This window comes from Hippoglossus stenolepis, chromosome 13, assembly GCF_022539355.2.
Source record: "Hippoglossus stenolepis isolate QCI-W04-F060 chromosome 13, HSTE1.2, whole genome shotgun sequence".
In the NCBI taxonomy this organism is placed as follows: domain Eukaryota; kingdom Metazoa; phylum Chordata; class Actinopteri; order Pleuronectiformes; family Pleuronectidae; genus Hippoglossus; species Hippoglossus stenolepis.
Window position 1 is genome coordinate 1,989,607 of NC_061495.1, and position 17,333 is coordinate 2,006,939.

Genomic DNA, 17,333 nt, shown 5'->3' on the forward strand with positions numbered 1-17,333 from the left:
GTAGAGCGAGACAACATGGCCGACTTCTGCGTGCTGGGTCAGAGGCCACCTCCTCACCTGGCCGGCCTGGCCCAGCTCAGTCACCTGGGAGCGGGCAGCCCACTCCTCAAAGCCGTGTCTGGAGACCTGAGCTCGCAGTCTCTGCAGCAGCCTCCACCTCCCCAGCAGCAGCACTCGCCCCACGGCCCCCATCATCACAGCCCTCCTCTGCGCACGGTCCAGGTGCCTCCTCCGCCCCCGCCGCCCCCGCCCGGCGCCCTGCAGCCCCTGCTGGGGCCAGGTGGGCTGCTGTCGCCTCAACTGTCCCCGCAGCTGGTACGTCAACAGCTCGCCATGGCCCACCTCATCAACCAGCAGCTAGCCGTTAGCCGCCTGCTGGCCCACCAGCACCCGCAGGCCCTCAACCAGCAGTTCCTCAACCACCCGCCCATCCCTCGGGGCTCGTCCAAGGTCGGCGGCGACCATCCAGGGAGCAACCCCTCGGCCGCCGAAGTCTCCTCTGAAATCTACCAGCAGGTCAGAGACGAGCTGAAGAGAGCTAGTGTCTCCCAGGCCGTGTTCGCCCGTGTGGCTTTCAACCGCACACAGGTAGGAAAACAGAGACAGACTGTGGTCAAGACGGTTAGGAGAGCGCAGGGAAAGAGTGACAGAGGGAGAAGAGCGGCGTCAAGGATAGAAAACTAGAGACAGAATAGATAAATAGATGGAATACGGAATGAGCCGATGATAGGAAATCTGAACATGAATAGATCACACCAGGCAGGAATCAAACTATCCACTCACTGATTGATCGTAGTTCCCGTTCACTGCAACACGTCAGGTGAGGGTTCGTTCTCACTCGATAGACACGAGTAACCATCGGTGTCGCTGATAGGCTGTAATCTCTCTCACACGGGGTTTGGCTAATTTAGTGGTCACCCACCTCGTGGTATTTCCAGTGGGATTAGTGGGAACATGGCAGGGTGGCGTGCTGGGTCATTGAGTCTCCATCGCCGCCCTCACAGCCGCACAATTACCTGATGCATTCATGCTGTGCTAAACTTTTTACCATACGCCCCATTAGATCAATGTAATGGCAGTTGGCTCAAAGACGTACTACAGAGGCCAGGTGTGTGTGTGTGTGTGTGTGTGTGTGTGTGAGTGAGTGTGTGTAGTGGATGTATACATGTGTGTGTGTGCCAGCGTTCAGCCCACACGTTTACATTCTTTATCAGAACTCATTTTCAGTTTATAACAAACTCTTACTGAACAATACAAGGTTTTCTCATACAAGTACTGTACTAAGGTACAATTGTGAAGTACTGGAACTTTACTTGAGTATCTTCTTGTAATGCTATTTTATACCTCTGTTGACTTTTGACTTCAATTATGTGATTGCTTTAGTTACTAGTTACTTTACAGGATATCAAAGCTGTAAAGTAACTAGTAGGTTGTAGAGCTGATAACATCTGATGTATTTAGTAAAAAGAAACAATTATTGGATTGATCTTTAGTTCTTTAAATGTGAAAATGTCCTGCTTTTTACTTTTAATGATGATTTTAATGTTTATAAAAGAGGTCATTTTAATAACAGATCAAATTGTGTGAAATGAAGTGAAATGATGGAGCAATGGACTTTAATATGACGGAGAACAGGGCTGTAGTGAAGGAAAGAATTCAGAGGAGTCGTAATGTAATGAGAAAATAAGTCATGATTGTATAGACTATGAAAATGTGGAGATCGATTATTTGTGAAACTTATATTAAAGTTTAAGTTCAGACATTCCTCGTTTTAAGACAGGTGACCGGCTGATCTTGATATTTCCCCTCTAACGTGACATGAAGCCTTAAATCACTTTACTCTATTCTCAGATTTCTTTCCTTCACGTGGCCCCAACACTCCATATTAATATAATCCTTTGATGTAACTTGTGATTTTATCTCATTAATTTTCACGATTCTTCAAGAAGAAAAGGTGAAAACATGCATTGGGATGTTTGACTGACAGGAGCAGACGTTCAGGGTGTAACTGTGTGTGTTTGTGTCGCTCAGGGTTTGCTGTCAGAGATCCTGAGGAAGGAGGAGGACCCTCGCACGGCCTCCCAGTCGCTGCTGGTCAATCTGAAAGCGATGCAGAACTTCCTCAACCTGCACGAGACCGAGCGAGACCGGATCTACCAGGAGGAGAGAGAGCGAACCATGAACCCCACGGTCGGCCTCCCTGCCTCCAACTCCTCCAACCCCGGACCTCCACGCCTCTCACAGGTTAGAGAACCTCGTGGTCGGCGGCGCCTGCAGCGTCGCCTCCCACAGCGTCGCCTCCCACAGTGTTTTCAAAATACAAGTAACCATGGGGATTGGAGCATGTGATGGTAACATGCCACGTGTCCTGTGTGTGCATAGAAAGTGTGGGAGAGAAGCCTGGACGACCAGATAACCCCTGATACCTGGGCCTCCATCTGGAAGAACAAGACTAAGATCTCGAACTCGGTGAGTTATCTCCAATCTTCACCTCACAAGCCGACAGCAGCACGCGATGCACTTTGTCTTAAAGGGTTTTTTTTAGCCGTTTGTAATGGGACAACAGCTTCAAAGCTATCATAGGAGCATGTTGTAAACACAAAGGACATTACACAGTATTTGGAAATTTCTTTCCATGTGCACAAAACGATTTAGCAATGTCAGTGATAAGAAGCTCCCTCTGATGTCAGGGCAAATGCCCATTCATGGCTCTGGGGCGAATGTGCTCGCGATTCTTATTATGTCTCTGTAAAATTATCTCAGCATCGTTTACACTGAGGGAATGTAAGCTAGCTGGTCTGTACATGTCTTGTGGACGACTTCAAACACTGTGTATACAAGTCGTCTGAGAGCCAATACATGTTCGCTCAAACAGAAACAACAGAGGACGACAAAAGAGACGGACTTAATGACTTTGATCTGTAAACAAAAGTCATGTGGAGACGTGCACTGCAGATGTGCAGCTCAAGCTCGTACGGCGAACACGGCATGTCTGTTCTCGGGGCCCGATCAGCAGCCGATAACCTTTACTCACATGTACACACAGGATTTGCTCTGGAGTGTTCATCTCTGAGTAGTTTTACTAAAACAAATCCTTTGGAATCGCAGCAGAATCCCTAAGTGCCTTTGTGATTGTTGACAGTTGTTGCTCACGGTGCATTGAGTCACACCGTGCTCGTCTCTTCCAGCCCAAACCGTCCTGTCCGGCCGCCGAGCTCCCGCTGAAGCTGGAGTCGCTGGTCAACATCACGTCGGGCGTCTACGATGAAATCCAGCAGGAGATGAAGAGAGCGAAGGTTTCCCAGGCCCTGTTCGCCAAAGTGGCCGCCAACAAGAGTCAGGTGAGGGAGTCACTGTGAGAACAAGAAAGTATCATGACTTCTGCGTTCACTCCCATTTGGATCAAAGCAGACTGCAGCTTGAACTTTCATCCCCAGAACAAGTCGAGTACTTTGACCTGATCCTCAGATCAACACTGAATCTATCTAATAATTCCAGAAATCACTGTCTGTGTCTCTCATATCTCAAGAACCGTTTCAATATTAATAAACTTTGAATAAACTTGTGACCAGCAGCTGCATCTCTGACTCATCGTCATGACGAGAAATGATTCTTCAGTTCGAGGTTCTGCTTCCACCGAACTTTGAATAAACACGTGAACAACTCTTTGTGAAGCAGATGTGGAACAGCTGCAGGGTCCTTATTTGCTGCAGGTCACTTTTACAGTTTCAGAAATAAAGCTGCAAGCAGCATCACCACAGGCCAAACCAACAACAGACAAAAAGATAAACACCCCCGTGTATAGAGCTGCTTCTCTGGTGCAGGAGCGACAACCATATTAAATTAAAATAATAAATTAAAAACTCCATCGCACAACAGGATGACAGGACTATTCATTTAATAAAGATCTGATAAAAACAACAGAATTAACAAACAACACGTGTCACTCTCTCGTTGATCAGCTGACATTTCAAACTGGTCCTTCTGATGCTGCAGGTTTCACCTCCACCTATCAGAGGATGGAGAGGCCGCATCTCTGGAGCCTTCAGCTCTGCTGCTTCTGAAGCATCATCACTGAGGATGCACACTTATACTTGAAAGCACATAAATAAATAAACACATTCATATTTTCTTGGTTTGGGTTTTAGCAGCTTGAGACTCCTCCTTCTCTTCCTCTCTCTCTCTCTCTCTCTCTCTCTCTCTCTCTCTCTCTCTCTCTCTCTCTCTCTCTCAACCTTGTTTTCCTCCTCGGGCAGAAATCAAGGGCAGAATTAAAAAGAAAATGTGGAAAAACCAAACAAGAAACAACTCTTCACATTTTATATCTGTTTTGAACAAGAACAAATCTCAGGAGGCGTCGGGGGTGAAACTAAATCCCTTCTTTTCACGAATTGAATTCATTGAAACTTGGTCTCACGGTCGAGTGTGTCAGGACAGTAGCATGTGGCCGAGTGTGCCAGGTGTGTGTTAAATATGTGCATCCTGTATACAGTATGTGCGTGCGGGCTGCGTGGTCTCCCAGGTCGGTGGGTCCGGGGGTGGCTCGGGTCACGGCTCACTGCACCCATCTGCTGCAGCTGGCCACAAGGACGGAGAGCGACGGAGAGGGAGCGATGATCAGGCTATTAGCGGTGCATGCTGCCCGAGGTGGCTGGTTGAACACAACAGCTGGTGTCACAAACCGAACCAGTCTAGCAGATATAATCAAATCTTCTCCATCTCTCCCCCCAATCAGCCCCAACCCCCATCTTCCTCTGCCACAGTCACCTCACGCAGATCCAACTTGCTAATTTCAATTCTGCTCTCGATACTTCTACTAGTTCTGCTGCGTCTGCTCGTACTTAAAACTTTCTTTATTCTGCCATGCTTCACGTTCTTCTTCTTCTTCTCCTCCTGCTTCACCCAGTGGCATTGCTGGGGGGTTAAAGTATCTGTTCTTATACTTCCTAAAAGAGATAGCGATAATCCAGTAGTTCCTCATTTTGAGAGAGACGATCTTTGTTGTTAGCGGAGATGATTGATGCTCTCACATCTGTAGAGATAAGACAGAATCCTGCTAAGACCTTCATGGATTATGTGGATTTTCTATCCTTTGGACAGAGCCAGTCGAGCACGTGAGGGGATCAAACTTGTAAAACAACTCTCAGCAAGAAAGTGAAATAAAAACAAAGTAGAACGAGACTCAGTAGAGCCCATTTTATATAGAAAAATATATATATTTAACATTTGAATGGGTTCTTCCTGGGGTCAGACTCCACCCTACACAAAATATCATGGACTTCTGTCCAGTAGTTTTTGTGTAATCTTCTAACTAACAACCAAACACAGACAGAAAACACAACCTCCTCGACGAAGGTGATTGTTCCTTTACCATCGGCCTGTTTTTTAAACCCACCTTCGTTCCGTCTCTCTTCCAGGGTTGGCTGTGCGAGCTGCTGCGGTGGAAGGAGAACCCCAGCCCGGAGAACCGCACGCTGTGGGAGAACCTGTGCACCATCCGGAGGTTCCTGGCGCTGCCGCAGGCCGACAGAGACCTGGCGTACGAGGAGGAGTCCAGACACCATCACTCCGAGAGGCTGCACACCGTCCTCCACCTGCCGCAGGAGACACAGGTAGAAACCAGATAATCTCTACATGGACCTCACACGTCCAGATGTGATGTGACCTGAGGGAACACCTGGAATTCAAATGTGTTTCTGGTGGAATCAGATTCATCACACACATAATCTCATTTTATATTTATCTATAATTTCCTTTAAACACTTAATAACACAAGTATTTGTACTTTACTTCTCCTGAACTACTTGAGAACTTTATTCAGATCTGAACTAAACATTTCAAAGGTTTATTAAAACAATTTCTACGATAATTATTCAATTGATTGATTGACAGATTAATTAGCAGCTGCTTTCAAAGTTATCCCCTCAAAGTTATTTTTATTTATTCCTTCTCTTCATAAATGTAAAGATTTCCTGCTTTTCCTTCCAATAACTTTTATTAATTGATGTTTAGTTTTAATGAACAATTCTGAGGTTTGGACAATTGGTTGCAAAGGTTGCATTTCTGACTATTTTCATATTTTTTACAGACCAAACAATCAATCACTAAACTTTAATCAAATATTTATATTATTTACATATAAAAATAAGCTCTACTTCAATCATCTATAATGGTAAAATGCTATTCAAACATTAATAACATAATCAAAAATCGGTTTATAATATCACCAGTAACATTTACATTGGTGTAATTTACAGCCGTGGGTACTTAAAGCACATCCTCCTGATTATACTTTACATTATATTAAATTAACACTCTACTTTAGGTGGGAATAAAGTATATTTACACTCTAATATTAGTACATTAACTAAAGTAAAATCTAAATACTTATCACCAGTTGATCACGATTTCTGTTTTGATCTCTGCTCCAGATAAAAAGTCGTTTTCTCAACTGATAAAAGCCACAAAGTGTGTGTCTGTTGTACTTATACACAGGTTCCACACAGGTCAGAGCGTCCACCTCCCACATGTACACACACACACACACACACACGGTCGTACATCCACTGACTGAGTGAAGAGTGGAACTGGTTCTCCTCCCTCGCAGACCACACCTGTCATTACTGTTTACTTATTATATTCATTTCGTGTCCGGCGGCGTTTGATCTCGTTGTGTGTGCACATGTGTTTGTGTGTCTGTGCCCCAGTGGAGCGCAGAGTAAACACAGTTGCTGGGTGGTGTGGCACAGGAGGAAATGCCCCATTAGTTTTTGAGGACGGAGGCGGAGGGAGGCAGGAGATCGATGCAGGAAACCCACTGATGTGTTGGCCTCTTTCATTAACTGTCCGTAATGAACCCCCCCCGTCGGTCTCTCTGCGACGCTTTACTGCCCCGGAGCCGTAAAGATAAAACCGTATCACCTCCTGATCACACGCTGCAGATACAACAGAAATATACATGTGAGAAACAAGTTTCCTCAACTATTTGGTTGCTGATGGTTTTTATTTGAGGATGTTAACATGTTTATAGACAGTTTCACGGAAACGATCAGATTGAGCTACATGAATAAAATGAATATTATCTATAAATACTAAATATTAACTGTGACTAGATGTTGCACTAGCATCAGCATCTCAGACCAAAACTAGAATGGGAAGCATCGGCCTCTTTATCCGCATATTGAAAATACATGTGTTGAGATTTGACACATCTGGATCATCACCTCTACACATTCATATTTCTCTGTTATTCACAAAGATGTGGAAAAACGCCACATTTCATAATGTTATATAAAGTGAAAAGAGATTCCTGGATTTGCACCAAAATGAAATGAGTTCTTTCCTGACTCGTTCCAGAACCTCCACCAGGTTCCTGGTTCTCTGTCCTGCAGGTTGTGTGTTCTAACGATTTAACCAAAGAACTTTTGTAACTTTGTGATCAAATCTTCACTCAACCATTTCCCCTAAACGTCCTGCTGTTGCTGGACGTCCAGAGAGAAGCGTGAAAGACGAGATGAAGGTTATTGTTTGATTAGTTATCTTTCAAACTCGGCCAGTTTACCCCTGTTTCCAGTCTCTATGCTAAGCTAAGCTAACTGGCTGAAGGTCAAACTGATGTTTTCATCTTTTGCAATGTGCTAAACTCTTTATTTGAGTTATTCCTTTAAATCCACTGAGCCAGAGTCCAGATCCACAGCAGCAGAATGAGCCTGACTCCTGATTGACGGCTCTGAGCAGAGGTCAAAGGTCAGGGTGAGACGCCGCTCACGCACATTGCAGCCTGGCGGGTTTGAGCCGATGGAGACGGCCTCTCTCAACCACCAGCGCCCCCCCGCCCCCTCAATGCAAACCTATTATATACCACATATAGTTTATTCCATATGTCATAAATCAGAACCAGGCAAAAGCTGAAACTTCCCATTTTGCAACTCGACACGGATCGTAGAGGTTGTTTTGCGGCTCCGCCCCCATTTGACTCTTTTCTGAAAGCGTTCAGTTGGGAGCTGGGTATTAAAAGGCTGATGGGAAGTCGGGGAGGAAGCTGTGGTGGCACCATTAACACATTCCTCTGCTCCTCTCGCACCGAAAGACTAAAAATAAAGTTTAACCTCACAACGCCCATGTTGTAACCCCCCACCCCCCACCCACCCCACCTCGAGAGACCCAAGGAGATGAACTGTGGCGAAACGCTGGTGATTTATTAATGGGAAATGAGGTGTGTGTGTGTGTGTTACTTTCTTCAGGACCACCCCCACCCCCTGTCTCAGATGAAGCCCCCGACCTCAGGCTCCAGCCGGCCTGCCACCACAGACCACACATGTGTCCCATCTGCCGCACATACACACAATCTCACACTGATCGTCAGAAATCTGAGCGCTCCTTTGTGTTTGGACAATAAGAGGCTTTCTGAAACTGTAACAACCGACCACATGAAACATGGATGTGTGTGTCTGTGTGTGTGTGTGTGTGTGTGTTTGGACTGGACACTATGTGCTGTACAGTAGCGTGAGACATTTCTGCATGCTGGGGCATCTGGGAGATCTCCGACTGTGTCTATTAAATCTGCAGGTGCTGTGTGTGTGTGTGTGTGTGTGTGTGTGTGTGTGTGTGTGTGTGTGTGTTGTGTGTGTTCATGTCAGCAGCATCACATTTCTTCATGACTGACACGGTCCTGGTGCTCGCTCCACAGCTCTCATTCATACGGCTTTAGCAGTTAAGTGCGTCCCACAGCTAATTTGGCAGAGTCTGCCCTTATAAATTATTTCTTTATTGTTTTTGCTAAATTGATTTCTGCTGCAAGTCGAGGGTGTGTGTGTGTGTGTGTGTGTGTGTGTGTGTGTGTGACCGCTCGCCGTGGGCTGAGACCCCAGGAGTGGTGGACTAGAACAAGTAGTAACAGCCACAGCCCTCGTCCTGTCCTCCTCTGTCTTTGTGTCTCACCTCAGTTGAAAAGGTGCAGCAACAAATCGCTGCTGTCAAAACACACGATGATGATTTAAACCGTCAGACGCCTCCGAAGCTGTGTTGAGGTTACGCCGTGACCATCGTCTGTATATGAAAATTAACGTAGACTCCGGGTCTGGCATGTGAAGCCAATTCTTAAGTGCCTGAAACCCGTCTTCTCTCCGATGACCAGCAGGGGGCGACTCCACTGGTTATTTGTATAGTCTGTTAGCATTGACTCTACTTCTCACTGGATTTATAACATCGGTAAACACGTTATGTCTCAATCTCTAGTCTCAAGTCTTCTTCAACACAGATGATGTTCACCACAAAGCTCTGTATGCATGGGGGTGGATACCACAGTGTGATTGACAGCTATCACGCACTCTTCTCACAGAGTTTGGAAACCTCCATCCAGAACCACTGTTTTGAACCAGATCAGCAGAACCTCCCAGGATCAGGTCCAACACTGATTATCCCTTGAGTGAAGGTTGTGGTTTTAATCTCTCTCTCTCTCTCTCTCTCTCTCTCTCTCTCTCCCTCTCCCTCTCTCTCTCTCCCTCCCGGTGGCCTCTTCCTCCCTGTAGCAGGGTGGAGTTTGGGCTTTTTGGCGAACCACAATTAAGTTAATTGTTTAATTGCAGATAAATGGAATGAATACCACACACACAGTTCGAATGAAAAAAACATGCAACAGTGCGAGTGAGTGCAAACACACACACACACACACACAAACACACACACACACACACACACACACACACTCAGAATGTGCTGCACTCCCAGCTCGCCTCAACAACATTACATGTGTCGAGTTTTTCATCAAAGACGCGTTATTATAAATGAGAAAATATAAATGAAAAAGTGTAAATGTGCAGTGACTCAGTTGCTCCCCCCGCCTGGATCCAGTCCCCAGGAGTCTCCACCACACACACACTTGTTCAAATGAGTGAAGGAACGAGGGACGGAGAGAACGAGGAAATAAAAACATATCTCTCTGATTAACAGAAAGGTGAAGTCATGCACAAAACTAAGAGAAAAGGGGTTTTTTTCTTCTTCATTACATATTTATCTCTGTGTTAATGGTGTCTCCGGGGGTCACACACACACACACACACACACACACACACACACACACACACACACATACACCAAAACACACACAGAAAGAAAGATGGAGAGAGAGAGAGAGAGAGAGAGAGTTAGGGGCCCAGGAGGACCAGAGCTCATTAAGGAGAAGATGAATATTTCATGTTCTATAATTCTTTCATAGTTCTGCGTCGTAATTTGCCTTGATTTACGTTTAAAAGAAAACTTTTTCATTTTACTGCAGTGCACTCACAGCACTGCCAGGGAGAGAGAGAGAGAGAGAGAGAGAGAGAGAGAGAGAGGAAAGGGTGAGATGGAAAGAAGGGAGCAGAAGTTTTTCAGGAATATTGAATCATGCCATGAGAAGAGCCGGCCGCAGGGCTCCAGCACTTGTGGTTTTGGGAGCGCGGGGCTGTATTGTGTTGCTCTGAAGTGACACGGAGTCTCTTCCAGAAGACGCGTGACGGTCAGAGAGGAGGAGGAGGAGGAGGAGGAGGAGGAGGAGGCGGTGAAGGTGAAAAGAGCCAAAACCACCGAGGCTCTTCTGACATCAGAGACTTGTTCTGAATTAAAGTCCAAAGATTCTGTCGGTGCAACAGCTCCTTGGACTCAGTGAATACTTAGATTTGATGTGAAATAAATTGAAAAGAAATAATAGCATCCAATCAATCTTAAGTGTTTGAAGCAAATATTCATTTTCATTATAGTAAAAGTATCAGTGACATTTCAAACATCCTACTTCAAGGGAAACATATTTATATTCAGGTTGATCATAAGTGTTTTTACTGTAAAATGCTGTAATGTTGAGAAAACACATCAGTGTCCTCAGACTGTCCATCGCTGCAGCTCCTCTCTTCAGCCTCTGTCTCAAACACTTTCCTTTATAACACATTGGAGGAAAGAAAACACAGAAAAAATATCATATGTCTCATTTAAGGCTAAATAGAAGAAGTTCTCACCACTTAGTCGAGTGCGTCCTCACGCCGAGTCTAAACAATCCAACACAGGATTGTCTTGTTAGTCCCAAAATGTCACTTTTGTTTATTCCACATGATCTCAGCTCCACATTAGTGGTAGTTGAAGGTTTCTAGCTCCATGTTTAACGTACTAAAAAATTACTACCCTCTATAAAAATATAAAAAATCTGCTGGTTTCAGAGATTTCTATTCATGATCTTTAATTTTGGGGGAAATTAGGGATCATTTGAACATTTAAAGGGGAAATGACTCTTTCGTGGAAGTGACAGCAGCTCATAGATATCTGAGAGGTGAGACAGGTTAGATGAGATCCACTGGTTAAATCAAACATCTACGTTCCTGAAGGGACAGAGGAGAGAAGACCGGAGGTGTTGAAAGTGGGACAGGCGGGGGTGAGGAGGAGCTGAGGGGAGGAAGGTGGAGGACGAAGGGAGGTGGACGGAGGGGGGGAGGCTACTGGCATCCGCCCTTCTCTGGGCTGATTTGGATGTGGAGCCATGTTGGCAGAGGCCCACTTCATTAGTGTCCTGATGCATTAGACCTGAGTGGAGGCAAGAGAAAGAAGGGAAAGACAATAAAAACAGGGGGAAACTTGTATTGAAGAAGAGGAGGAAGGGAGAGAGAGGGAGAGAGAGAGAGAGAGAGAGGGAGAGAGAGAGAGACAGAGAGAGAGAGACGAGGAGATAAAGTCTGAGTCCAGCTCTGTGTGTTTGGCTCTGCTCTCTAACATCATCATTAGTACATGAGGGAGACCAGGCCCCCGCCGTCCATGTGTGCATGTGTGTGTGGCGATTGATCCAAGAGTCCTCGCTGTCAACCCGAATAACAGAAGAAATGATGAAGCTCTGTGAATGGAGAGAGGGGGCTGTGTGTGCTGGGGGTGGAGACGAGAGGTTTTGCAATCCTCCACGATTTACCCACAATTTAGTTATTAAGTGTCTCAGTGAGTTTGTGCGGGGGATGTTTGTGGCTGTGTGGTCCTCGTCAGGACAGGGATCGGTTCTCTCTGCCGCTGGCTTCCTCACCGGCTCCTCTCGATATCGAAAAACCCGTCACGTGGAAGAAACAGAAGATTCAGCGGAGGGAGAGAGAGAGAGAGAGAGAAACATGACACACAAAAAAGAAAACAGGGAAAAACCTTCTGAATTCCTGTAAATTGGTTTCTCTCCCCCTCGCCTCACCCAGGAAAATAAAGCCCCTGCAAATAAAATCGCAGCAATTTCATGGTCTGGCCTGCCCTCAGTATTATTTAAGTAATACCCTGTTATTATTGAAGAGAGGGAGAGAAAAGCGAATGACTATTATCTTTATGTGGGTCCTTTAATTTTAATGCGCCACAGATTTATAGCTGGGCATTCCAGTGGGGAGGCCCCTCCCTGCTCTTAAAGCGAGCGGGCGGGACACGACCGCAACGCTCTCACAACAGCCACTACCTCCTGACAAACAACCAGAGTCCCCACTTTCCCTCCCAACACTTCAGCCTCCTCGCTGCTGTCACACGGGCCCGACGCCGCCGCCGCCGCCTCCACCCATCACAACAACACATGCAGTTCTCCACCTTCGCTCATTGTCGTGATTTAAAATGTCATGTCCCCCCCTCCGGCCTCTTTTCACACCTTCATGAGACATCCAGAAAAAGTGAATCACTGAGAAACGCCCCTTTTCACAATGTCCTGGATCCACACCGAGGTTTAATGAGTTCTTCCTTCAGGTTTCATGATAACTAATCCAGCAGTTTCTGCATAATCCTGCTAAATAACAGACGGACAAAGACAAAACGTCCTCCTCTTCCAGATTCCTGGTTCTCGTCCCACCACTTCACAAAATGTCATGGAAATCAGTTTAGTGGTTTTTTTGCATAATCCAGTTTAACAAACAAACACACAAACATGCAGACGGGATGAGAACACATCCTCCTGTCGGAGGTCGAATATAAAACCTTTCTACTACAATAAATTAGGAGTTTTCTGTTCAATCACTTGTTTTGCATTTTCTAATTATGTCAATTTAACCTCCTCCATCATGTTTCCTCGATGCCTGACACACAAACATAACCTTAAACTTCTCAAACAGTGTTTCAGTTTTGCCGTTTGAATCCCTCTCTTCTACCATTAGAGCCACGGCCTGTCTGAGGTATTTAATGGGCTGGTTAAATAGTGATGAGGTGTCAGAAGTGGGTAAATAAGCCACTTCCTGGCAGACAGGTGGTTGGCGTTTTACTGGAGCTAATCTTACACACATTAGGTCAAAGGTATAGTGGACACACACAGTCTGACGCCCCTCAGCCTTGGAGCAGGTTAATAGACTGTGACTTTCTGTCGGCGGTGAAACACTTGTTCTCACCCTGGGCTGACCTGCAGCCCTGGCTACTGTGTGCTGGAAGGTGCAATGGGTTACTGGTTGTTTTATTAGATCTGTTGCATCATACAAGGTTACTGTCAGCCACAGATGATACTCAGGACTTTGATTCTGGGTGGAAGATTAAAGAATTAGAAAAACGCACTGAACTGACCAGAAACCACAAATGCTTCCATATGTTAAAGGACTTTAGGTCAAATGAAAAGATAAAGACTTGGTCATTATGTTGTTTAAAATGAGTTCCTGTCTGCAGTCTTGATCAGGGGTCACTGTGCCCCATTCATCAGCTGTTTTGTCTTTCTCGTCAGGCACTTCACAGGCCGCCCCCGATGCCGATGAAGGAGCACCGCCTGTCTCCGATGCGCGAGGAACCATTATCTGCCCCGGGGAACGAGGACTGCTCACAGAATGTGGGGACAGGGGCGGGCGGATGTCCCGGCTCTGTTGGCAGCACCGGCAGCAACAAGAAGCCACGATCACGCACTAAGGTAGAGTTGGATTCTCTCTGCTCAGGACCCACGAAGGGAAAGTGTTTCAAGGTTTTAATGAATCTATCGACCTCTCCTGAATCCTGTTAGATTTCCCTGGAGGCCCTGGGTATCCTGCAGAGCTTCATCCAAGATGTCGGCCTGTATCCGGACCAGGAGGCCATCCACACCCTGTCGGCACAGCTGGACCTGCCCAAACACACCATCATCAAGTTCTTCCAGAACCAGCGCTACCACGTCAAGCACCACGGCCGCCTCAAGGAGCTGTGTGAGGGGGCCGCCGCCAGCGGGGGTGTGGACGTCAGCGAGTACAGAGAAGAAGAGTTGCTGTCGGGCTCCGAGGACCCAGAGTCCAGTGAGGATGGAGCTGAGGAGCTCTACCAGACCACAGAGGGTAATGGTGGGAGCACAGGAGGCCTGAACCAGCCTTCAGCGTCCTCCGGCTCCAGCTCCAGCTCATCCTCAGGAGCCAACGTGGCTCAGGAGGAGGCAAAGGACAAGGGACACAGTCGGCCAGGGGGCAACATGGCCCCCGGGAGCTCCTCATCCAGTCCTAGAGAGCAGGCTGACTACCAGAGGTAGAGACTGACAAACAGAGAGGAGAGGACAGGAGAAAGGAGAGAGGGAGGAGAGTCTACCACGAACTGATGGAATACGGCTGCACAGAAACTGTACGAGACAGAAACGTCTCTGTAGGTTCACATTAAACAAGAAAACCATTAGACTGAAATACTGCGACCAGAGAGACTCGTTATCGTGACAATCCCAGACACACATCTGTGAAAACCTGATTTGTGGAGTGAAATTACCTCAGCCAAAGACAGCAGGTTCACGGCGTAACTGTGAAACAGCTTTTACACAAATGTTTAAACGACTCACTCCAGGCTTTTATCAGCAGGTGAGACTACTGCAGTTCAGGCCTCTGACCGGCACACAGGCACAAACACCAAACTACACCCACAGAACTTTCTATCAATCAAGCAGTCGTCAGAAGAGACGTGGTCCCTGCTCCTCCTCTAACGTCCCAGCACAGTCCCACAGGACGTGGACTCCACACGTGCTGATTGACATTTGACTGACTGGATCCCCGGGGGTCGTCTCTGACCTCAGCAATCCTACGAATCCTCAGGACACACACTGATGTTGCTAACGCTGTCGCCTGCCGCGGACTTGCTCTTCATCTTGTAGCTTCGTTTCATAGCGGAGGAAAAAAAAAAAAAAAGTAAGAAAGGGAAACGCCCACCTGTCGTCCCGCCCTCGTCTCACCGTCACACTCCAGAGTCACTACCAGTCCTATCAAGCACTTACTGTTCACAGAGACACTGATGTATTGTGGATGTGATGACCCCTGTCCTCCCTCAGTCTGGCAGGAGGACAGTGGACGAGAGGATGTGGCGCGTAGGGACACTCGGGGCTCTGAACCCTCGCCTGGCACCGCCCGCGTACGTGTGGCGAGAAGAAAATGTCCAGAAAGCGAGGACAGAGTGGAGATTCAGCAACCAAACAATCAGTCACTTTATGTGCGGTCGTCCACCCCTTCCACTCTTCCTCTCTCGCTCTCCTCCTTTTCCTCTCTCTAATTGGTGCCCACGGTCTTGTGTTCACCACACCTACCCGCACTTAAACTTCACCAACCCTATTTATTGCTATCTTTATCCATGATTATTATTATCATTATTGTTATTATTGTTGTTATTATGGTTAGAATTGCTGTCATCCTGTGCTATTTTTAGGTTTTATTTCCATGGTTTTTTAAATATTGGTTTTCAGAACTGGGCGGTTGTTTGGGTAACAAGAGACATTAAGAGCACGCTGCCCGAAAAGACGACGAAGACGAAGACGAAGACGAAGACGAAGAGGAAGAGGAGCGGAGAGGGGAAGAAAATAGTAAAGAAGCAGTTACTGAGTGTCACTGGGTAAAAAAAAGAATAAAGTCAAAAAGGTTCATGCTGTATTCTGCCAGTTTTTGTTATTGTTCATTTCCCCAAAAACTAGTAAATAACTTGTTAAAGTTGAATTAAAAAGCGAAAACTGTGCTTTTTTTTGTTGCTGCAGTTGATGACAATCTAATTCTTTGAGCCATTAAAGAAAAGTGGCAGGTTTGACTCTGTTCCTCACTTTTAATGTCTGTAAATACCCAACATGGGATTAATTATTTTATTATTATTGGTATACTTTTATTTCTTATTTTTGCAGGAGTAAAGTCTTTTGAGCCACTTTGGAGAAGGGTGATGTTTTTTTTATTTTCTTCGTCTGGACAACTCAGTGAAGTCGGTTCTTTTTCATCGTGTCAGGAAATTGAAAAATCACAAGAGTATTTAAAAAAGAAAATTGAAAAAAAAAAAAAAAGCAAAAGGAATTGAAACGTCTTTATTTCTTTGTGTCCGGTGCAGTTGTGTGTAAGTATCTGTATCGATGTCTGATGGACGGACGGCGGGGTCGGACTCTCCTGATCGGCTGCTACGCTCCGAACAGATTATTACTCCGATCACTGCGTATGATAACTGTGCTTCTTCTGTGTGACAGGAATCAGGGTTTGACTCAGATGCAGTTCCTACGAAAACTTCATTCATCCAGTGTTGAAGTGAATAAAAATTTGTGAATTCAAAAAAAAAGAAAAGAAAGAAATCTCCTGCTTTTTATTTCACTTTTATGGATCCACACACACACACACACGCCTACACACGCCTACACCCACACAGACACACACACACTCACACACTTGTACCTGGGCCAAGTCGTCGTCCAAGCCAATCAATTACAGGTCTGTGTAAAGGGGCTGAGGTTTCTAATAAATGTGTGAGAGTGACAGTAATTCACACAGAAATGCAGACTACGTCCACACCAACACATTTTAGTTTTACAACACGTCTGTTGCTACATTTACGTTTTGGCATTCGCTCCACTCCTGAGGTTTTAATCCTCTAAACTGAGGATTTTTGGAAACTCGACTTTCCGCGGTGGCGTTGCAGAAATCCCTCCTTTCCCTTTTTCACCATTGTTGTTTCTCCCTTCGACGTATTTTCTGTAACTCAGAAACCGCAGAGTAGATAATCGACTTTCCCATTGACACCACGTGACCACTGCACGGTCATGTGATATATGTTGGTACACGGATGGAGATTATTTCTGTTAAAATGATCGTTTCAGTTAATGATCAACCTCAACTTATCCACTTTTTCTTGAGGGTAATTTCTGTAGCTGTGGTTTGACTCAGACGCTTTACTTAGTTAAAAGCAGCAGCGTATCAATGTGAAGTTAAAGGCCTCGTGTTTTTAAATGTAAAAGGTTAATCTGCAAAGTAACTAGCAGGAAAAGTGTTAATATTTCCATCTGTAGTGTAATGAAGTATAAAGTAGCCTGAAATGTAAAGTACAAGCATCTTAAAGAGTAAATGTACCAATTATGAGCAGTGGACATATAAAGTCCGTCTGGCGTATTCGGGTCAAATCGTTTTTAAGCAGTAATTCTAAAAATA

At 45.8% G+C, this 17,333-nt stretch overlaps 1 protein-coding gene across 3 annotated transcripts in view; it reads left to right on the plus strand.

Annotated features, from left to right (window-relative positions):
• satb2 (SATB homeobox 2) overlaps positions 1–15,891 on the plus strand; it is a 39,570-nt gene extending 23,679 nt beyond the window's left edge. Inside the window, exons 8-14 of one of the 3 annotated variants that reach the window (XM_035175484.2) lie at positions 2–588; positions 2,032–2,244; positions 2,383–2,469; positions 3,189–3,341; positions 5,418–5,612; positions 13,655–13,855; positions 13,946–15,891. In XM_035175484.2, coding sequence (XP_035031375.1) covers positions 2–588; positions 2,032–2,244; positions 2,383–2,469; positions 3,189–3,341; positions 5,418–5,612; positions 13,655–13,855; positions 13,946–14,437 — 1,928 coding nt within the window. In that variant the 3' untranslated portion in view covers positions 14,438–15,891. The remainder of the gene's footprint in view (position 1; positions 589–2,031; positions 2,245–2,382; positions 2,470–3,188; positions 3,342–5,417; positions 5,613–13,654; positions 13,856–13,945) is intronic. The other 2 variants (XM_035175481.2, XM_035175482.2) reach the window with 2 other exon arrangements.
• Positions 15,892–17,333: the final 1,442 nt, after the last annotated feature.